The following is a 23559-nucleotide window of genomic DNA, read 5'->3' on the forward strand; positions in this document are numbered from 1 at the left end:
TTTCATTTGTTTCCTTCAGTATAAAACAGCTAAATCCTTTCATTCGTAAAGCCCTGCTCAGTAGTTTTCCAACTCCTTGCCTATATTCCCCCTTATACTGTGTAGTTCCTAGAATTTCAAAAGATAATATGATGTCAGACATACCTAGCAACTAGTTGAACTGCATCCGGATCAAAAGCTTGTAGACCAGCCATTCTTGAAGCAAGAATTTCCTGAAGCTGTTTATAATTATAAGGCTGAAATGTTAGTCGTACTAGTCCCTAGAAAAAAAAAAATTAGAAAAATTGGAAATAAATACTACTAGTGCCAACAGCTAACTACCGCTACAAACAACTAACTGCAAAACCAATCCACCTGAGGCCAACACAGTTTCACATGTTCCTAGTCCACCACAGTCTATTCAGAGCTTCTCTCTTTATCCCCCTAAGAGGGTGGTAAAAAATAAAAATATCTGTAGGATAATACTAGCGTTTCAAGCACAATAGTAGGATAGAGTAAAATTAAGAAAGGATTTGCATTTTAGGACTCCGCTTTGGAATGGTTTTTCCAGAGATTAAAGACTAGTTTAAAATATGCAATATATCTATTGCAAAGCAAAGTTAAAAATAAAGATATAAATACAACTATTAATTTGATTTAAGCTTTTACAATTAACTTTATGTTTTAGATGGCGCTAGTTGTTCTTAAAATATGAAAAGCTAACTTGAGTTCCACTCAAATGAGTTTCGCATACACTTTCTACAATCAGGCAAAATCACAAGCCTTTTAGTTTGACAAAATCGAACAATAAGGAAGAAGATGAAATCCTAATTTAAGTTCTTCAAGGGTATATAACTTCAATAGGAAATTGGCCATTTTTTTCTGCCAAAAATGTGAACGGTGAACGGTTTAATTAGCCAAATTACAAATTCTCTGGATTTTGAAATCTTAGATTTCGAATCGGGGTGGAATTGAAAAACCAAAATCAAAACTTTGGGGTGGGGGGGGGGCGAGATAAAGCAAAAATAAATAATTGGCCCTGGTTTACCAGCTTTTTGCAATCCTTTCGGAGACCACAGGATAGCCTTAGCTTAGCATGGGCATAGAGGGAGAGGAAGGCATGGGCGCCGGCAGGGCGGCCAGAGAGGGCGCAAAGGCCACCCCTCAGAAACGAAGACTTTTAAAAATGTATGAAAATAGAAAAATGAGAAATACTCCCATTTAAACCTTGATAAAGATCCTGGTACTACTTTCCCCACCCCTGGGAAATCTCCTGGTGGCCCTCAGAGGGGGGGGATGTTCGAAAAGTTGAATTAAGGCAAGCAATACTACATTTTTAATTAAATTGCGGTTCAAACTTAACCGATTTTCTAGTCAAAATAATTGCAATTGATCTGTACGAAAAAAAAAAAAATTCTAAGAAAACTAAAGCTAAAAAAAGGCCATTCCAAATATATACGTTTTTGGCAATCTGTCATTCTTCATTCGCAGAACGTGTCCTAGCTCTCAACCTTTCTTTCATTATAGTCCTAGAAAGTGGGATAGAACAACATTTTTCGTATCCAAATAATATTCGTCGATAGATGTATAAACGTTACAACTTGACAATTTCCCAGTCATCCATGGCTTTTGCACACCCTTCCTCTTTACCTCCCTAAGATTTTTCCATGTACCCATGTAGAGCTGGGTCAACTCATGCTAAGCCCACAGAGTCATGCAAATGTCCCCCGTTCCAAGCAGCGACACCAGAACTAGATCAGTGACACCAGGTAACTTGTGACCTCTGGTGTCACAGTGACCTGTGACACCAGAACACAGACAAAGCATTTAAAGTTTTATTTATTTTATTGCAGAACAATTTTACAATTTTTTGTGCGATTTTTAATTTTAGATTCTTGTATGTTTTTAAACAAATTTTAAAACTATATTTTTCATATGTATATGCATATTGTTACCTAAGAAAAAAGTCATCCAAAATACTTATTTATCTTTCTTTTATATTTATATGGGGTCGCCAGAAAACTCGGAATCATAAATGGGGTCGTGAATGAAAAAAGTTTAAGAAGCCCTGCTCAACATGATCACTTTGACAACTGAGGCAATTATCGTGTCTGCGAGCAAGCTTTGAGTTGAGCAATGATGTAATATTGAAGCAATAGCTTGAAGTGAACCGTGACAACTTCTTTGATCTCCTCGTCAGTTTCATAGCACCCCCCCCACAATGATAATTGAATACAATTATTATATCATGGACTTATGGGAATTAAATACTTGGGACTCATGATAACCCCCCAAACGTGGTAACCCGTTGAAACATAAAAACAACGAAAAAAAAACAATAATGACGTTTACAATTTATTTTCCCGGGAATATCTTGAAAGTCTGAGAAATTAGTCTTTTGGTTGCCTGCATGAGCTGATGACTCCGTATTGGATACACAACAACATTTTTTGGTACCTTTAAAAGGTATCTTCAAGGTACCTTCAAAGGTAAAACTATTATTGTTTGCCATAAACAGAAAATTACTTTCAAATACAGATAAAGCAATGCTAATTTGACAAGGACATAAACTTAACTTAGATTTAAAAAGAACAGAATTAAAAACAAAACAATAGAATTTAATTTAATTAAATATAACCTAGATTTAAAAGGGGACACAATTTAATTTAAACAGAACATAAATTATCCTGAATCAAAAGCTGCAATCAACTTTTTACAATATAGAAGAAATTTTAAAAATGTCAGTGAATAGTAAGGAGCGATGCTAAAACCTAAAACGTATTGAAATAAAGTTTCGTGATATTAAACAAAGTAAATATTCGTTTTTACTCAAGTATTTATCATTTTGACGGGCAATAAGTAATTATTATTATATACAACATATCAAATCTAAAAGGAACACACGAAAATAAATGGAAATGAATAAGGATAAATTACAACAAACAGAAATAGCCACAAAAAACAGTTGACCGTCTTAATTTAAAGTACCCTTTAATTCCCCCCTTCACGCTAGATTTTTGTTTGTGCCTTACCAAAAAAACAAAACAAATTGTCTCGAAATTATCAATTAGTTCAACAAGTTGGACTTAGTAATCAATTATCTATGTTTCTGAATAAAATGGAACCAAAAGGAAAATAAGGTCACAAAATATTTTTTTTTTATAAAATAAAATAGTAAAAATAAATTGATCATTACAAATATATTTATAATAAGAAATTATTTGTTTTCACGGGAAACTAAATTAGTATTTTGATTCTTTTTGATGTTACGACGAAAAATACTGTTGAAAATACATATCATTTTTAGTAAAGTACAAATAGCAATGAGAAGCGGTGCTGGTCAACTGGCAACACTGATTTTCGACTTTTTTGCCAATTTTTGCTAGATTCTTTTCAGAAAGAACCACTAAATTACGCTTATCATGGCACTTCTTCTAAAACACAATTGCAGCAACACTAAATAGCACCTCCGTTGCAGTCTAAAATAACACTAAATAAGACTATAATAGCACCCTTGTTGCAGTTACAATCGACACAACGTCCCATCTTGTCGACATGACAAAAAGCAATTGTAGCACCAAGAACACCGAAAATAAAACATTTTTCCCACTGTTCTATTCAAACTAAAAACCTGTATTTTCTAAGATTTTTCTTTTGATTGTTTCAAAATTACGAAGTTTTTAGGACATCATTATATTTTGGTCAGTGTTGCCACGTTGAATCGTAAAAATACAGAAGCAAAAGTAATTAGTTAAATTTGACAACGCTTCTCTTCTGCAAAAGTTAAAACATTAACGATCTGTTGATCCTCAAAGAAAAGCTACACCTTCTTAAGCTGGTTGATGCCATTTGGATTCAGCCTATTTTTGGCGGATTTTTCGTCCACTTTCCTTTTTTTATATTCCATGGCCGCTACTACAAAAAACTTAATATTTCAGCCTATTTTTGGCGGATTTTTCGTCCACTTTCCTTTTTTTATATTCCATGGCCGCTACTACAAAAAACTTAATAATTGCACATGGGAGTCCTTTTCATAAAATTGAATTCCTAATTCTTAAAGATATATATCAGAGATGAGCAAGCTTCACTCCACTTGGAGCCGTATTCCAATAACCCTCATTACAAGAGCCAACATAAAACTAAATTATAAAAAAATAAGCTTTATGGACTTCTATTTTCTTGATTCAGTCTTCAAGCAAATACATATATATATAGATTTAAATTTGTAACATTGCATCTATCGTTTACTGGTAGATGGCGAAACTTGTAACTAAGCCAGGAATTTTTCTGAAATCAGATTCATAGTTCGTTAGCACGGTAAGAATGAATTCGCGCGGTTAAGAATTGGTCATGTATAATATATATAGTTGTTTAAGTTTCAACTAACCAATGCAATCAGATATCATTCTTACAGCCCTTCGTATATTAAAGGAAGATAGCTGTCCTTACCAGGCGACTGGAAACGCGGTTGATCATGATTCTCTCAGGAAGATCCATTGTATTTGCAATTGCCAGTACTATAAGCCTAGATTCGAGTTTCGATGGCCAATCAAATATATTGTACAACACGTCTTGTTTTCTTGTCCATAATAAATCGAGCTATTAAAAAGAAATATTAGTCCATACCTGCACATAGGCAGAAAGAAAAATTCACCAAGGCTGGTTCGAATTGACGGCCCATCACTTAGTCCTAAAAATCTTATAGAGGAATTTGGATTCTGTCTTCCCATAAAAGCTTTCTCAGGGTGGGCGAGTGAATGCCTTTAGACTGGGAAAGCTATTATACTGGATAAGGGATGTAACTTAAATTTTCGTCTTACTTTTTGTTTTATCTTTGTTCAAAGCTTTAGGCATTAAAATACACTTTGTAACATCTGAGCCACCTCCCGCAGAAAAATATTTTATCCTCCCCCTTAAGGATTACCGCCTACCAAACAGTATATTAAAAAAACTTCATATTTTGCAAGCAAGCTCCGTAAATGATTTGGAGGCTTCATTTCTGTAAGGGAACTAAGAATCCCATAGATGATGTAAACATTTCTTCCTCGACTCACATGTTTTACCACGCTTGGCATATTTTCTGTCACGCTTCCGCCATGCTTGGGGCGCACCACCTGATGGACGTGATTTCTGAGATTGGATACCCCCTCGGGATTTGTTACAATAGGCTAGCTCTAATTACAGGCTAACGGTTGTATCTCGTGGATCAGCTTCCTATCTTGGTAGAGCTTTCGTTTTCTAGACAAAAGAGCTTAGTGTTCGTTTTCCCTTTATGACGCAGTTTGAGCTCTAGTTTTTTAAGTTTCAAGTTAGTTTGTTCTTTTAGCTTTTGTTTTTGACTCGCATTATGGTTATGCTTTCTTTTGATTTTAATATTCTCTGGCTGGAAACATGAATTCAGCTATTCTTTTTAGCTTGTGATAGCTGCTTATCAATAAAGTATTATCCTATCATCATCTATTTTAACTAGCGGCTTGAAAACTCATTGTTTTTGGTTCTTAATAACTTCAGTTCAGAAGCCAAATATGATGAAGATTATATATTATAAGTGTTCCAATTAATTCAGCAATCACTGCCCTACCATGCCCTGGCTTGATACATTAAGCGTTACTATAGCTTCATTATGTGAGGGAAGGAAGAATCCCCAGATGAGTTAAAATTACCTATCTCAATTCACACGATATTTTTACTTTTAACTTCTACATTGGGGGCTTCAATCTCTGCTACCTTCCTAACTGGAGGCTTCAGAACACCATGTTTTCTGAAGCCATGTTTGGGAAAAGCTGGAGCCAATTTTCTCAAATCAAGTGAAAATAACAATGAAGAATATAAAATGAGCTATATAGTACCGTAAAGGCAAAAAATCATTAAAGAAAAGTGACTTGTTTCTCTGGATGCTTGAATTATGCAGACTTATCTTAGTATTGACAAGATTTTTTGCATATACTAAATTTTAGCTGAGGGGGGGGGGCGTCTGGGAGGAAAAACAGGGTCTGATGGGGCAGTTGCCCCCCTGCCCCATAGGGAATTACGCAACTGCGGGAACTATGCATTTCAAATTTGAAACTGGCAATGCCACCTTTTTCTTTTTCCGTTTTTTTTTCACCTAGAAGTAATTCTCGGTCTTTTTTGGCTTTCAGTCAATACAAGATATAAACAACCTATTTCAAGAAGTTTCATTTTGTGCCAGTTTTACAGAAGAAGACGAAAACAGAAGAAGTGTGAAATGATCGTCTGATTATAGTGGCTTAAGTGACTATTTCTTTTTGTCATAAAACCCTTTCTGAAGCAATTTAATTGGAAGTAAACTTTCCCTTCAACAATATCCATAGTACTTAGTAAAGATGGTGGATGCAATGAGGAATAACGAAGGCGTAGGCCGTTTTTTTCACAGTAAAAACATTTGAAAAAATAAGAAGATAAACCTGCAACTTAAGATTAGAATAAATTAATATTAAGAAAACTAGATATAATATTAATTCATCTATAATATTAAGATAAATTAATATTCAGAAATCTTAAACTGTGAATAAGTGAAGGTGAAAAGGTGATCTTGGGCAACGAGAAGACCAATCAATTGGACAGCTTTACTTACCTAGGAAGCACAATTAGTAAAGACGGTGGGGGCAGCAAAGAAATTAAAAGTAGAATAGCCAGGTCCATAGTGTTCTCCCACAGTTGAAAAAATTTGGAAAAATAGGAATATAAGTCTGCGAACCAAGATTAGAATATTGGAAGTCATAGTAATGACAGTTGTTGTACTGAAACATGGGTGCTTCGGAAACCCGAGGGAGATCTGTTAAATGTTTTCCAGAGGATTTATCTAAGGACAGTACCTGTTTGACTGACCATATGTCAAAACAAGTTGTACGAAAAACATGGTTAGATCCCACTTGCTACGGCTATTATAAAAGAAAGCTTAAGATGGATAGGGTATGTTTTACGGATAAAGGATAACAGACTGTAAAAGATTGTGCTTTTTAAGCATTCATTTGGGGCCTAGCGAAAAGCACGTTGTCCCCGAATGAAACAGGGAGAGTTCAAAAGTGAGGATTTAAAGTAAATTGGAACTTCATGGGAGGGGTACAGAGTAAAGCTTTAAATAGACTGGGGTGGAGAAGGAGAGTACGCAGCCGTGCTGGCCTTAAATGGCTTGGTACTGCACTGATGTTTAGTTGTGGTCAATGGAAGGGGAGGAAGATAATGTATTAGTAATCCTAATTGCTAGGGCTATAATGAGAGAAAGGTTGGGATGGATAGAGTAAAGGATTTTAAGGATCAAGGACAATAGGCTAAAATTTTAAATATTGTGTGTTATTCTCCTTGGAGATTATTTCACGCTTCAACAAAAATAAAATTTATAAAAGATATATAAATAAAATAAATAGAATTACCTCATCAACAAGAAGCAAAATCAACTCTTTTTTTGGATTCCGCTTATTAAAACGTTCATTAAGCATTTGCAGCGCTTGGGCTGAAGTCAAACGAACACCTGTAATCCCTTCCCAAATTTGGACATACACTTGATGAGGGGTTGTCACACGCATACCATTGACTTCTACAAACTAAAAAATTCAAATACACAATTAGAATTGACATAGTCTCTGAGACACTGTCTATCGTTAAAAGATAGCCATATTGATAAGTTTATTTTGTGATGCTGCTGATTCAAATGACCTGTACTAAGCCCAAACTGATATTTGGCAAAGAAATCTGTTTATCAAAATAAGTGGAAATCCTTACTTTGGAAATTGTTTCCCAAAACTTCAGAAAGCGGTGACCGATACTTATCTTGACCGATATCGATGATCGATCCTTTCAGAATTGCAGTAGACTGATACTTATTTATACCAGCTTTATTTTTCTTTAAACCGTTTTATTTAACTTCGTTATAATCTAAGATCAATGGACAAAGTTTTACATGCTGCCGCATTGGCTGTTATTACCAGTGACAGGCAATATGTTTGCCTTTGAACTGTTTAATAAGTTTGTTGAATATGTTTTGAATATGTTTGCTTATTCAAAGGAGAGGAAGACGTGGTCTTTTAATGAAGATTTACTAAAGAGAAACGTTACTCCAGTTTAGGTTTGAGCACAAAAAGAATTAAAGCTGTGTTTGCTTGATTAACGTATAAACTTCAAACTTTCTTCTTGCTGCAGCTTATTTCTATATCAGTTGCTGTGAGCATGAAGGATGAATATTGCTTACAGGTATACCAGACAAATACAATAAAGTGATTAGTGCTATGTACGAGAATAGCACTGCTGCGGTTAAGATAGGAAATGAGGTTAGCAGCTGGTTTTGTATTAAAGGAGTTAAGCAGGGTTATCTTCTACTCCCCTTTATATGGATTATTCTGATGTACTTAGTTTTAAGGAGCACAGGAAAGGCAATGGGAGACTATAGAATCAAATGCGGAGGAAAAAGTCTCCTGGACTTGGACTATGCTGATAATTTAAGCATCCTAGAGGAAAGTGTGAGCAAAATGAATGAAGTTTTAGAGGTCTTGCGAGTTTAGGGTGCTAAAATAGGTTTGAAAATTAATGTTAATAAGACTAAGTCACTAAGGCTAGGAATAAGTGAAGATGAAAAGGTGATGTTGGGTAATGAAAAGATTAATAGGTGGGCAGCTTCACTTACCTTGGTAGTATTATTAGTAAAGATGGTGGGAGCAGTGAAGATGTTAAAAGTAAAATAGCCCAGGATCATGGTGTTTTTTCACAGTTAAAAAAAGTTTGGAAGAATAGGAAGATAAGTCTGCAAACCAGGATTAGAATATTAGAAGCTACAGTGATGACAGTGGTCAAATATGGTTCTGAAACATGGACGCTCCGAAAAGCGGATGAAGGTTTGCTAGATGTTTTCCAGAGAAATTGCTTAAGGATTTTTCTGGGTACCCGGCTGGCTGACCGTATTTCAAACAATAGGCTATACGAAAAATGTGGTTCAATACCGCTCTCTAGGGCCATAATGAAAGAAAGATTGAGATGGCTAGGACACGTTGTACGGATAAAGGATGACAGAATGCCGAAGATTGTTCTTTTCGGACAATCGTCTAGAGCTAAAGAGAAAGCAAGTCGTCCTCGTTTGGGTTGGTAGGGCGTCATAAAGAAAGATTTAAAGTAAATGGGAACTTCGTGGGTGGGTGTAAAAAGGGAGGCTTTGATTGGATTGGGGTGGAGGAGGAGCGTGCGTAGCTGTGTTGGCCTCAGGCGGCTTGGTGCTGCGGTGAGTTGTTAGTAGTAGTAGTAGTAGTATTTTAATATACATATACTGATATTTATTAATCAAAATGTTAATAATATTTGATTTATTAAAGTTATAAAAATGAAAACATTCATTTTTTTTTTAGTAAGGTGCAAATTACGTTCTGGCCTTGGGATGGCATATGGGCTTTAAGCCCTACTCATGTTAATTTCTGCTCGCTTTGAGTTTGACTCGGTTATTTATTGTATTTTCTGTGCGTTTTGGGTTTCATTTATTTATCGATGCCGACTTGTGGTAGTTTTACGCTTGGTAGATTATTTGATTCTATTTTTGCACATTTTTGGTTTAATAGAGTTCTTTAATTTCCTTTGAAAAATTTTATTTGGGGAAAGCTTTTTTTTTAAATAATTTCTGTTCGTTTTATGTTGACATAAGTATTTTCAGGGAAAATGGAAGTAATAGTTTAAATCTTTTTGTTTTTTTAATACTTTACAGTTTGGCGTGCTATTTGTATGCTGGAGAAAATCTTCCAGCAATTTTTAACAACATACACCCTTGTAAAAATCTGGACACAAATAGTAGTAGTTAATTTAGTTCCATACCTCTTCTAGTTGACCTGAAATAGAAAACTTGATACCATTCGCAAAAAAATCTGTCTACGCTCTTTGACAGCTTGTATACACTTACACTATGTTGATTCGGTTAAATTTTAAGAGCAGAAGTAGTAACAGAAGGAGCCTCGAAAGTTCGAACATATTACCCTCAGTCGTTTTTGGGATACTGCTGAAATGCCTTATTGGGAATTAGCAGTAGTACAGTGCGTCACTTTGACTCTTAAAAAGGGCACTCGAACTTCTGATTTCCAATCCAATGAGTCACCTCCAAAGTATATACAACCACCCTTTCTATAAAAACCTTATAGGCCCCCAGGGCATAGCTTACAACCCTTTCCCTGAGAGCTGCAAGGGGGGGGGACTTCCTCACAGACATAATTTCCGGACCCTTCAACTACGATGAACAAAATTATTATCTCCAAATTTTTATAGGAGGTGTTAAGGGAATGATGAGCGTAGAGGAGGGGGGTGCTGATTGCACTCAAATCACTTTGACTCTTAATAAGAGCACTATAACTTAATCAAATGAGCCCCATCTGAAGTTTATACGACCGCCCATTCTATAAAAAACTCATGGTATAACTTACAACCTTATCCCCAGGGCGCTGGGGGGGTTGTGTCAATCCTAGATGCATTATTATATGTTCTTTGGACTACTTTTGAACAACATCACTATCTCTTATTTTTAATAAGATGCATTTAGTAAAAAGGGTTTTTGGGGGAGGGGGAGGGGCTAAATGCCCTCCATCACTTTCGACACTTAAAAAGGAACTAGAAGTTCCAATTTCCAACCAAGAACCATCCCTTCCATAAAAACCATAAATCCCCCGCGGCATAACTCACAACCCTCGCCCCCAGGCTCTGGTGATTTATACCAACCCCAAAAGCCTTGTTATATGATCTTTGGACTATTTTGAATAAAATAACTGACTCAAACTTTTTATTCGATGTATTTCGGGAAAAAGCGACGTGTTGCGGGAGGGATAGCTGCCCTCATATCACTTTGACTCTTTAAAAGGGTACTAGAAAATCATATTAGCAATCCAATGAGTCCCCTCCGAAATATATACGACCACCCCTATTCTATAAGAGCCTTATATGCCCCTAGGGCATAACTTACAACCCTTGCCCTGAGAGCTGTGGGGACGGGATTGTCTTCCTCAAAGACATAATTCCCGGACCCTTCGACTACAATGAACAAATTTGCTATCTCCAAATTTTAATCGGACGTCTTTGGGGAAATGATGAGTGTGGGTGGGAGCTGGTTGCTTTTAATTCACTTTTGACTCTTAAAAAGGGCACCATAACTTCCAATTTCAAATCAAGTGAGCCCCATGTGAAGTTTATACGGCCACCCATAACATAAAAACCTTATATGCCCCCAGGGTGTGACTTACAACCTTATCCCCAGGGCACTGGGGGGTTGTGTCAACCCTAGAGGCATTGTTATAAGTTCTTTGGACTACTTTGAGCAAAATCGCTATCTCACAATTTTAATCAGCTTCCTTTGGTGAAGAGGGTTAGTTGGGGGAACTTGCTGCCCTCCATCACTTTTGACTCTTAAAAGGGAACTAGAAATTTTAATATTCCACCAAATAAGCCATCTCTATAGTTTACGCCACCACTCCTGCCATAAGAATCATAAATGTCCTCGGGGTACAAATTACAACCCTTGCTCTGAGACTTTGCAGGTTTGTTTAAACTCTAAAGGTCGTGCTAAATAATATTTAGACTGTTTTGAACATAATATTTATTTGAAAATTTCTATTAGATGCATTTCGGGACAATACTAAATGTGTGTGTTTGGGGGGGAGGGAGGTAGCTGCCCTACAATCACTTTGATTCTTACAAATGGCACTAGAGCTTTTGAATACCAATCCAATGAGCCCCTCCGAAGTTTATACGACCACACTTTCTGTAAAAACCTCATATGCCCCCAGGGCATAACTTACAACCCTGGCACTGAAGGCTGGGGGAGGATTTGTCATCATGAAAGACATAATTTCCGGAATTTAAATTGCGTTGAACAAAATGGCAAAATCTCAAAATTTTGATTTGAAGTGTTTTAGGAAATGATGGGCGTGGGGGGGGGAGGACATTTGCCCTCCGATCACTCTCGACTGATAAAAAAGGCACTATTCCTCTCAATTTCCAATCAAATGAGCCATTGTTGAAGTTTCTACGACAACACTTTCTACAAAAACCTTATTTGCCCCATGGGTATAATTAACAACCCTTATCCAAAGGGCTGTCATTTTCAAAGACATAATTTCCAGACTTTTCAACTATGTTGGACAAAATGGCTAAATCAAAATTTTGATCGGAAGTGTTTGGAGAAATGAAGGGCGGGGGGGGACCATTCACTGTCCGATTACTTTCAACTATCAAAAGGGGCACTAGCCCTCTCAATTTCCAATCGAACGAGCCCTTTTTGAAGTTTCTACGACAACGCTTTTTATGAAAACCTCAAATGCCCCCAGGCCATAGCTTACAACCTTCGCCCTGAGGGCTGTGTGTGTGTGTGGGGGAGGGGGAGGGGTTGTCATTCTCAAAGACATAATTTCCGCATCTTTAAACTGCGTTGAACAAAATGGCTATCTTAAAATTTCGATTGGATGCGTTTTGGGAAAGGGTGGGCGGGAGCGGGGGGTTAGTTGCCTTCCAATCATTCTTGACTACTAAAAAGGGCACTAGCCGTTTCAATTTCCAATCGAATGAGCCCTTTTTGAAGTTTCTACGACAACGTTTTCTATAAAAACCTTATATTCCCCAGGGCATAACTTACAACCCTTGCCCTGAGGAATGGGGGGGGGATTTTGTCATCTTCAAAGACATAATTTCCGGACCTTTCAACTATGTTGAACAAAATGGCTTAAAATTTTGATTTGGATGTGTTTGGGGAAACGGTGGGCGTGGAAGGGGTGTTAGTTAGGTAAAGGTAAAGGATGCGGCACTAGACCCTTAAGGTCCAAACCGGCGGTTTGGACCTTAGTTGGACTGTTAGTTGCCCTCCAATCACTTTCGACCCCTGTATAAAGATAATAATACAGTAAGTTCAAGGCTGATGATTTTTGGTGCTTCATTCTCGGTGCGTACAAACAGGTCCTCCCACTTACTCTTTCATTAGCGGGTTAGTGTGTATTTGTCAGTCACTGAAAAATGGTTCGAAATTGTATTATTCGTAATTGCGAAAGCAGAAAGAAACTTGGTGAGCCGGCGAAGTCGTTTGCAACTGTCCCATCTCACAGGTATGACTTAATTTATAAACAAATTATGACTTAATCTATTATTTATATACAGTTTAGCTGATTGGCCAATGTAGGATTTCTAAAAATGGGAGCGGGGGTTGATGAAATTTGTGAAAATAAGGAAATTTCTAGTGTTAACTTCTAATCAATACTGCAACAGGGAAATAGCCGAAATTTCATAGTGGAGAGGGATCCACGAAGTGGCGGGAGTATTTGAAGTTTGCCTGTGACTGTGAGACTGTGACTCCGTTTTCCTCAAACATTATAGAAATTCTTGTTGGAAACCGGGACTAACCAATCGAATTTGGCTTGAGTGCAAAGACCTGAACTGGGAAACTGGCTGCGAGAACTTCCCCCTTGAACAATTTATACGATTTTTTGCGCACACGTGCATATTACGAAGTAAGATTGAAGAATCGGGAAATCGAGAGATATACCTATCAAGGAAAATAAACTAGCAAGTAATTATTGTGCCCACCACGTAATCTTTCTTTGAGAAAAAATTGATAAACTTTGGAAATGAAATATAAATGTGAAGCGGCAAATTTCATAATCAAATGTCATCACGTTATGGCATTGTTCAAATAAAACTTATTTTTAACTTGATCATCGTTGTAAAGTCATTCTTTGTTTTTCTTTCCATTCTTAAACCAATGTTATATTTACCTTTTGCATTATTACAGCCCACTGTATATACATTTATATAAATTTATATGCAATGTTACAGCCATATCAATTATTCTCCTTTCCTTTTTTATTCTTTAATAATGATTTCTGGTCGTTTTGAGTTTGAGTTATAGTAGGCTTCTATTTCTACTGATCTTAAGTTTAATATGGCCTTTACTTTTCTTAAAAAAAAACTTACAATTTCGTAAAGTTTTCGTAGTATATATATATATATATATATATATATATATATATATATATATATATATATATATATATATATATATATATATATATTTCGGCGCATACATACAGCTCCACTCATTTGATCTACCATCAGTGGTCCAATTACCCTGGAACACGTATTTTGGCAGAAACTTTCTCAAAATGCCTTTGAAACCAACTCGAGACTTCGAGATTTACTTGTAATCAGAGGCAACGCTGTAGCGTTGGCTATAGTAAAGGCCATACGGCTCCAATGTTTTATTATTTATTATTATTTTTTTTTCCCAGAGGCACTTCATATGGAAGGGGTTATCGTAGAAACTTCAAAGGGGGATCATTCGATTGCAAATCGAGAGTTCTAGTGCCCTTTTTAATAGTCGAAAATGATTGGAGGGCAACTAGCCCCCCCCCCCACGCCCACAATACCTCCAAACACATCCAATCAAAATTTTGAGATAGCCATTTTGTTTAGCTTAGCTGATTTTCAGATAGAAAATATATTTTTGAGGAGGACACTTCCCCATAAGCCTCAGGGCAAGGATGTTAAACTATGCCCTGGGGCATAGGAGGTTTTTATAGAAGGCGTTGTCGTAGAAACTTCAAAACAGGCTCAATCGATTGGAAATTAAAGGGCTAGTGCCCTTTTTAATAATCAAAAGTGATTGGAGTGTAACTAGCCCTCCCCCCCCCTTACGCCAATCATTTCCCCAAACACTTCCACTCAAAATGCTGAGATAGCCTTTCTGTTGAGCGTAGTTGATTTCCAGATAGAAAATGTGTTTTTGAGGAGGACACTCCCCCATAACCCTCAGGGCAAGGGTTTTAAGTTATACCCTGGGGGCAAATAAGGTTTTTTATAGAAGGCGTTGTCGTAGATACTTCAAAAAAGGCTCATTTGATTGGAAATTCAAAAAGCTAGTGCCCTTTTTAATAGTCGAAAGCTATTGGAGGGTAACTAGCCCCCCCCCGCCCAGCATTCCACCAAAGCCATCCAATATAAACTTTTATAACGCCAGTTTGTTCATCACTGTTTTCTTCCAGGTTGAATACGTGTCTTTGAGGAGGAAACTCCCCCCCAATCCTCGGGGCAAGGATTACACGTTATGACCTGGGGGCATATAAGGTTTTTATAGAAGGCGCTGTCGTAGAAACTTCAAAACAGGCTCATTCGATTGGAAATCGAGAGTTCTAGTGCCCTTTTTAATAGTCGAAAATGATTGGAGGGCAACTAGCCCCCCAGCCCATCATTCCCCCAAAAACATCCATTCAAAATTTTGAGATAGCCATTTTGTTCAGTGTAGTTGATTTCCAGATAGAAAATTATTTTTGAGGAGGACACTCCCCCACAACCTTCATGGCAAGGGTTTTAAGTTATACCCTGGGGGCATATAAGGTTTGTATAGAAGGTGTTGTCGTAGAAACTTCAAAACAGGCTCAATCGATTGGAAATTAAAGGGCTAGTGCCCTTTTTAATAGTCGAAAGTGATTGGAGTGTAACTAGCTCACCTCCCCCCCCCCCACGCCTATCATTTCCCCAAACACATCCAATCAATATTTTCAGATAGCCCTTTTTTTCAGCGTAGTTGATTTCCTGATAGAAAATATATTTTTGACGAGGACACTCCCCCAAAACCCTCAGGGCAAGGGTTTTAAGCTATGCCCTGGGGACATAGAAGGTTGTTATAGAAGGCGTTGTAGTAGAAAATTCAAAACAGGTTCATTTGATTGGAAATTAAAGAGCTAGTGCCCTTTTAAATAGTCGAAAGTGATTGGATTGTAACTAGCCCCCCCCCCCCCCCGCCCATCATTTCTCCAAACACATCCAATCAAAATTTTCAGATAGCCATTTTGTTCAGCGCAGTTGATTTCCAGATAGAAAATATATTTTTGAGGAGGACACACGCCCACAACCCTCAGAGCAAGGGTTTTAAGTTATGCCCTGGGGGCATATAAGGTTTTTATGGAAGGATTTGTCGTATAAACTTCAAAACAGGCTCAATAAATTTGAAATTAAAGGTCTAGTTCCCTTTTTAATATTCGTAAATTTTTCGAGGTCACCTGCCCCTCCCCCCAAACCCCACAGTCCCCCCCAAAAATTCCCAACAAAATTTCGAGCATGCCATTTTATTAAGCGGAGGTGATTCACAGATATAAACTGTGTTTTAGAGGACGACACTCCCTCACAACCATCAGGGTCAGGGTTTTAAGATATGCCCTCGGGGCATATAAGGTTTTTATATAAGGCGTTGTCGTAGAAACTTCAAAACAGGCTCATTTGATTGTAAATTAAAGGGGTAGTGCCCTTTTTAATAGTTGAAAGTTATTAGAGTGCAACTAGCCCCCCCCCTCCGACGCCCATCATTCCCCCAGACATATCCAATAAAAATTTTGAGATGACCATCTTGCTCAGCATAGTTAATTTCCAGATAAAAAATATGTTTTGAGAAGAACACTCCAATAACCCTCATGGCAAGGGTTTTAAGCTATTCCCTTGGGGCCTATAAGGTTTGTATGTAAGGAGCTCTCAAAGAAAATACAAAAACGGCTCATTCGAGTGGAAATTAAAGGGCTAGTGCCCTTTTTAATTGTTGAAAGTGTTTGGAGTGCAACTAGCCCCCCGCCCCCCCACACCGATCATTTCCCCAAACACATCCAATCAAAATTTTGTTCAGCTTAGTTAATTTCCAGATAAAAAATATATTTTGAGGAGGACACTCCTCCACAACCCTCAGGGCAGGGGTTTTAAGTTATTCCCTGGGGGCATATAAGGTTTTTATAGAAGGTATTGTCGTAGAAACTTCAAAACAAGCTCATTCGATTGAAAATTAAAGGGCTAGTGCCCTTTTTAATAGTCGAAAGTGATTGGAGTGCAACTAGCCCCCTCCCCCTGGCGCCCATCATTTCCCCAAACACATCCAATCAAAATTTTGAGACAACCATTTTATTAAACGTAGTTTTAAGTTCTGGAAATTAGGTCTTTGAGGATGACAGCTCCCCCAGAGCCCCCAGGGCAAGGGTTGTAATTTAAAGATTCTCCGAATCCTTCCCATTATTTCTTATGGAAGGGACTCTCGTATAAACTTTAGAGAGGGCTCATCTGACTGAAAATTGAAAGTTCTTGTTCAATTTTTAAGAGTAAAAAGAGATTAGAGTGTAACTAGCCCCCCCCTACTCCAATCCATAAATGCATCAGATAAAAATTTTGAGATAGACATTTTGTTAAAATAGTTAAACGTTCTGATAACAAAAAACTCCGGTGTCGACACAGACCCCCAGGGCCCGAGGGTAGGCGTTGTAAGTTATGCCCTGGGGCATAACTTATTCAGGGGGATTTATAACTTATGGGAAGGGGTTTTGTATGGGAAGAACTCATAGGAAATCTATTATAATTATCCAATTATAAGGTTAAAATAAATACTCTGTGATAGATGCAAAATTGCTTTGGCACACAAAATCCTATTAAGGTCCATTCCAAACAGTCGTGATCACTTTGTTCCAGCAAGTAGAATAGTCTAAACCCCCTTATTGAAGCTATTTTATCAATCCATTCATTGCTGTCAATCGCTATCCACAAGTTATGCAAGCTGTCTATTCTTCATATATAAGGTTTTTATCAAAGAGGTAATCGTATAGACTTTGATAAAAGCCTCCTTCGATTTAAATTGAAAGCTCTAGATCTGTTTTTAAAGTCAAGAATAATCGGACAGTAAGTACCCCCCTCCCTCCATGCCATAAAAACTTGAAACTTTTTGCAATCAAAAACGAACAAAAATTAATTAAACAAAACTCTGAAATAGAAATTTTTCAATGAAAAGTAAAGACCATTTTAAACTTAAGATCAGTTGATACGAATACCTGTTAAAATTCAAACTCAAAACGACCAGAAATTACTATTTAAGAATAAATGAACCCCAAAACGAACAGAAATTAAATAAACAATTATAGCAAAAAACATACAACAAGTAACAATGTAAATGAATAACTAAATCTTAAAGCGAGTAGTGCTTAAATTGAATATGAAAATCAAGCTTAAAACGAAAACAAATGTTTTGCTATTAAAGTATAAATGAAACTTAAAACGAACAGAAATTAAATATACAATCAATGTGAACAAACATACAATATATATTGATGTAAATGAATCAATAAATCTTAAAACGAGTGAAACTTAAAATGAATATGCAAATCAAGTTTGAATCGAATAAAAATAACTACAAACAAGAGTTTGGGTATCGTCTCACTGCGGAAGCCTAAAACTGAAAACGAATTATTTTACAAATGTTTTCTTTTGTACTTAATATTGAAAATAAATATTAAAATTACAGTAAAATTTTGAACTGATGAGCTTTTAGCAATTAATATCATTATGCATCAAATATTCAGTTTAATTTGTTAGTTCTTTTCAAGATTGGTCAAGGCAAATATAGTTTCATAACAACAAAATTTGGATACTGCCCCCTTCTTTAACTGTAAAAACCTAAAGCCTTCTGCGTCATTGATGCTTCACTGAAAACGAATTACTCGTATATTACAAATTTATTATTTTCCAGTTCTTACAGCATTGAAAATGAAAATAAAAATTACAGTGAAAAAAAAATCTTGAACTGATGGATCTTTCAACAATTAATATCATCATATATCTAATATTCAATTTGATTTTGTTTATACTTTCCAAGACTGTTCAAGACTCATATAGTTTTGCCATTTTTTTTTAACTCTGCCATTTTTTCTAACTAATCGTGTTAGTTTGTTATGAAAACATTCTATGGCTTCTAGGCATTTCTATTTCAGCGGAAAACTGCACCTCAAACTTTTTGGAACATGCATTTTCTTGCATGAAACACCAAAATAAAATAAAATGTCAAGTTTCGGATTGTTCCACCACTCGCAAGCAAGTGGCATTGGTATTTTTGAATCCGTATGGTCAATTTAGGGGGTGGAGGGTAGGCTAATTCTCATAGCAGCCCCATTCCGTCGTGGAATGATTCACATTTTCAACACCTGGCGTCCGGACTATCTCTACCAAGCATACAACTACCCCAAATCAGTATCAATAAATAAATGAAACCCAAAACGAACAAAAATTAAAATAAATATTAGAGTCAAACTCAAAACGAGCATAAATTAATATGAGTAGAGTTCAAAACCCCTATGCTTTCTAAAAGCCAGAATATAATTTGTAATTTACTAAAAAAAAAATCAAATGAGTTTACTGAAAAACAATTTTCACTGTCAATTTAAAATACATGTGCTGATATTTATTACCAAAAATATTAATTAATTTTTGATTTCTTAAACTTAAAAAAGTGAAAACATTTCAAAGAATTGTTTTCAGTAAAGCTCTTGTTTGTAGTTATTTTTATTCGATTCAAACTTGATTTGCATATTCTTTTTAAGTTTCACTCGTTTTAAGATTTATTTATTCATTTACATTAATATTTATTGTATGTTTGTTCGCATTGATTGTATATTTAATTTCTGTTCGTTTTAAGTTTCATTTATACTTTAATAGCAAAACATTTGTTTTCGTTTTAAGAATGATTTTCATATTCAATCTAAGCATTACTCGCTTTAAGATCTATTTATTCATTTATATTATTACTTGTTGTGTTTTTTGCTATGATTGTTTATTTAATTTCTGTTCGTTTTGGGTTTCATTTATTATTAAATAGTAATTTCTGGTCGTTTTTAGTTTTAATTTTAAAATGTATTCATATCAACAGAGCTTAAGTTTAAAATGGCCTTTAATTTTATTTTAAAAACTTATTTTTCGGAAAGTTTTTTTTTAATTAATTCCTAAAAACATCTAATGATAACATTGCATTTCTAATTACCGATTTTCATATATGTACTGAAATAAATTAATTTAAAATTAGATTCTTTAACATTTAGTGTTACAACGTTGAAGCCAAGTTTCGCGTTAAAAAAAAATCTGACTTGTCTACCAGTGAAAAGATCTAATGTCGCTTATGTTTTCACGTTCTGCGGAGCACTCGCATCTCGGTCCGGGCTTTTATAATGTGTGAGATAAGGAACGATCATACTGTCTATTATTTATATACTGTACTTTCGACTATTGAAAAGGGCACAAGCTCTTCCAATTTCCAATCGAATGAGCCCTTTTCAAAGTTTCTACGACAACTCCTTCGATACGAAGTGCCCTGGTCTAAATAAAATAATACATTGTGCCAACACCGTTCTTTACTGAGGCAGCGCTCTGCCTATGATTCCCGTGTGCTGTACCTGCAAAAAAAACTGCAAAGCATAAAACGCATTATGTATTGGAGAAAAACTGAAAGGATTTGCAGAAGAATGTATTTTAGTTAAAGAAAAAGTTAAAAACAAAGGAGACGTAATATGCTTGTTGTTTTAATCTGCTTGTAAGTAAGTAATCTGCTTGTTTGGAAATGAGGTTCGAGGGATCTCAGGTTTTTTTCGAAATTCCCCGAAAATTAATTTCATGATTACAAGCTACTGTTCAGCTGAATTTTAGCTGACAGACCCTGGGTTTAGGCTACTTTATAATTTGAATAAGAAGCTCAGGAAAATCTGGAATTTCTGGAGTATCCCCAAAGTCTCCCCTTGCGAACGTCCCTGTTCGGTACGACTTATGACAGGATGTGATCTACAATGAACTTTATTCCTCCACACAAAAACCAAATTTCAAAGTGAGCCAATATTGGCACGCGTACAGGATTTTTTCTGGAGGGAAGGGTTGAAAATAAGAAAATGAAAGGTATATTCTATAAGACTTGCGGCATGCTTACACCAGAAGCTATCTCTGATGGGTATATTCTGTACAGAGTACCCTTTGCTGACTCTTCCTTCAAATGTCTTAGAAATGTTTGAAGAAAAAAAAATATTCTTAGAAGTTAAAGCTCACAATTTACAGAAGCAATGTCCTTTCTGTCCTTACATACGACTATGAAACTCAAATGGTGTAAATGCATAGGTATAAAGATGATCGCAAGAATAAGATGAGAAGGAAGCGAGGTTGGTGAGGACTTAGACGCAAATGCTTAGGTGGGAAGCTCAGAACAGGTCTTCGAGACGAACTACTGTTGCTGCCTTTTGCGACTACAGAAGTAGAAGAACCTAAGTTTAAGAAAGTAAGCAAAGATTATATATCATAGATATAATGAGGAAACAGTAATAACCTAGAGGAGAGCGGGGAGAGAAAAGGCTTACTATGTATCTATGTCCATAATTCGCATTTTCCATGATAAATATTATAAATACCAACTTAAATCTTTACAACGAACGAAAAGAAATTAAAAAGCTTGAAAGAGTCGTCATACAATACATACTTTAAAATTACTAAGCTCTCCTTCTTCTCTAGCCTTGGATAAATTTCTAACAACTTCATGAACAGTGGCAGTCTTTCCAGTTCCAGGCACACCGCTTATGTACATACACCCTCCAATACCATCTTGGATTTTCCCTTCTGCGAAAAAATGGATGTCAGAGTATTCTGACTCACGACAAGGTAGGGATTCTGGAACTGCGGATACATGAAGTTGAGCTCGCGCTTGCTCTAGAACAGTTTGATGGACGACGTTGGCCACTTTTAATCGGCGTGGAGTTGTTACTGGAGTTGTATTCTGAAAATAAATTAAAAGAACAAGTTTTAGAGGTTAGTGGGTCACTACAAGGGGGCTTCAACAACTTAATCCAACACTTCTTTTTACATACACACTTTTTATATATTTTTTTCACTGGCTTTATTAATAATTTTAATCACTTTTACACTTTTTTTTCTTCCCATTTGTTTGGCTAGGCCACGTTTTCAGATAAAGGATGAATAATTACCAAAAATTGAACCTTTTTTTTATATCTATCTTGAGCAAAATGAAAAGCAGGTCGTCAAGCCTGAATAAAGTACTAAAAAGGAAATTAGAACTTCAAGAGGGGAAAAAGAGTGAAGGGTTGTAATACAATGGAGCGAAGGAGAAGCATGCGAAGCTGTGTTGGCCTCAGACGGCTTGGTGCTGCTGGGACTAGTAAGTTGAAGCAACAGTAATTATTTCTTTAAAAAATCTCAAGCTTCAATACAGGCAAGAGCACAGGATTTGAGGGAAAAGAACAAAAAAAAAGAAGTAAAAACAGGGGAACTGTACGAAAAATATAGGATATTGTAAGAAGATTTATAAAATAGCGAGGGCTTCTTTTTTTCGGGGAGGCGGATGGGGATGGGAACTACTGTGAACCACTACTGTTACTACTACAATTACTGCAGACACTGCAGTGAACCACTACAATTACTACTGTAATTGTTTCTAGAATCCTCTGGTTTGTTTCCAAGTTTTCTTAGAATGACATAAAAGCGATCCATGTAATGTAGTTTTAGTATTTCTGATCTTTACTGTATTTGCCTTTACAGGACGAAAACTTGTACATAATTTTAATTCTGCGTGTGTAGGCCTTACTACGTGAGGGGTTGACCGAGTCAAAGTTTACACCATTTCATGGTCGTTTTCCATGACTAGTTAATTAAAAAAAAAAAAAAAAAAAAAACAAAAAAAAACAAGTTTTTAAAGATATACAAATGCTAAAACCTATGAAAAGTAATATAATAATTCAAGCTCATAACGAAACAGAAACTACTATTAATGAATAAATGAAACCCAGAACGTACAGAAATTAAATGAATAATCACATTAAACACATGATAACAAAAACTGCTATAGATGAGTAAATAATCTTAAAATGAACTGGAAATAAAATGAAAAATCTAGTCAAACTTAAACTGAATATAAATTACCACAAACATGAGTAAGGCTACCACCCCTCCCTCAAACTATCGAAATGCCAGAGCATCATTTGTTCTTTACTGAAAACAATTTGTATTTCGATTAGTGTCTTTGTTTTAGTCATAATATCAACAGTAACGCAACAAAAACAATATCACAAAGCTGATAAAGGCTTATAAATAAGAAGGGTGCTACCCTCCTCTCCATCTCAAACCCTTAAGTGGTTTGAGCGTCAGTCGTATTTTATTGAAAATTGTATATATTCCGAATATAGTGATTTTTGCTTGTCAAAGCATCGCAACAATAAAAGCAACAAAAACGAAAGAAAATCAGCATAATAATAAAAATTACTGGAAAGAACTAATGAAAGTTGACTTTTAATACACAATGATATTAGTTCTACGAAATTTCTGATTTTTCAAAGCTATAATTATACAGGATTTCTGATTTTTCTATTCTAAGAAACATAATACACTATGAAATACAAACAAGGAAATATACTAATAAATATAAATATGCTTAAAAAAAAGAAAGAAAAAAAGAATTATAATGGAGAAATGTATAAATTATTTTATTTCCAATTAACCGCAAATAACTGTATGGCCTTAGAAGGTTTAGGCGGTGGTAGCCCTACTCTTGTTTGTGGTAATTTCGTTCGTGTTAAGTTCAAACAGTAATTTCTGTTGATTTTGTGATTCATTTACCATCAATAGCAGTATCTGTTAACTTTATATCTTATGTAACTATTTATTTTAATTTCTGTTCATTTGGGGTTTCACTTGTTCATTGACATTAATTGCTGTTGGGTTTAAGCTTGAACTATTATATGAGTTCATGAGCCCATATGATTATATAAAATGAATATATCA

The 23559-nt window shown here is 35.8% G+C and overlaps 1 protein-coding gene across 3 annotated transcripts in view; it reads right to left on the reverse strand.

Moving 5' to 3' along the window:
• Nucleotides 1-23559, reverse strand: part of LOC148947309 (origin recognition complex subunit 1-like) — a 127505-nt gene that overhangs the window by 8065 nt on the left and 95881 nt on the right. For 2 of the 3 annotated variants that reach the window (XM_089096998.1, XM_089097000.1), the window contains 4 exons: nucleotides 21248-21541; nucleotides 7374-7544; nucleotides 4429-4578; nucleotides 145-260 (listed from right to left, as the gene is read on the reverse strand). In XM_089096998.1, the coding sequence (XP_088953124.1) occupies nucleotides 145-260; nucleotides 4429-4578; nucleotides 7374-7544; nucleotides 21248-21541 (731 nt within the window). Of the gene's footprint in view, nucleotides 1-134; nucleotides 261-4428; nucleotides 4579-7373; nucleotides 7545-21247; nucleotides 21542-23559 lie in introns of those variants that run through there. The other variant, XM_089096999.1, reaches the window with a different exon arrangement.

The sequence above is a fragment of the Artemia sp. Qi Xiang Cuo genome, chromosome 11 (assembly GCF_049724085.1).
Source record: "Artemia sp. Qi Xiang Cuo chromosome 11, ASM4972408v1, whole genome shotgun sequence".
Classification (NCBI taxonomy): Eukaryota; Metazoa; Arthropoda; class Branchiopoda; order Anostraca; family Artemiidae; genus Artemia; species Artemia sp. Qi Xiang Cuo.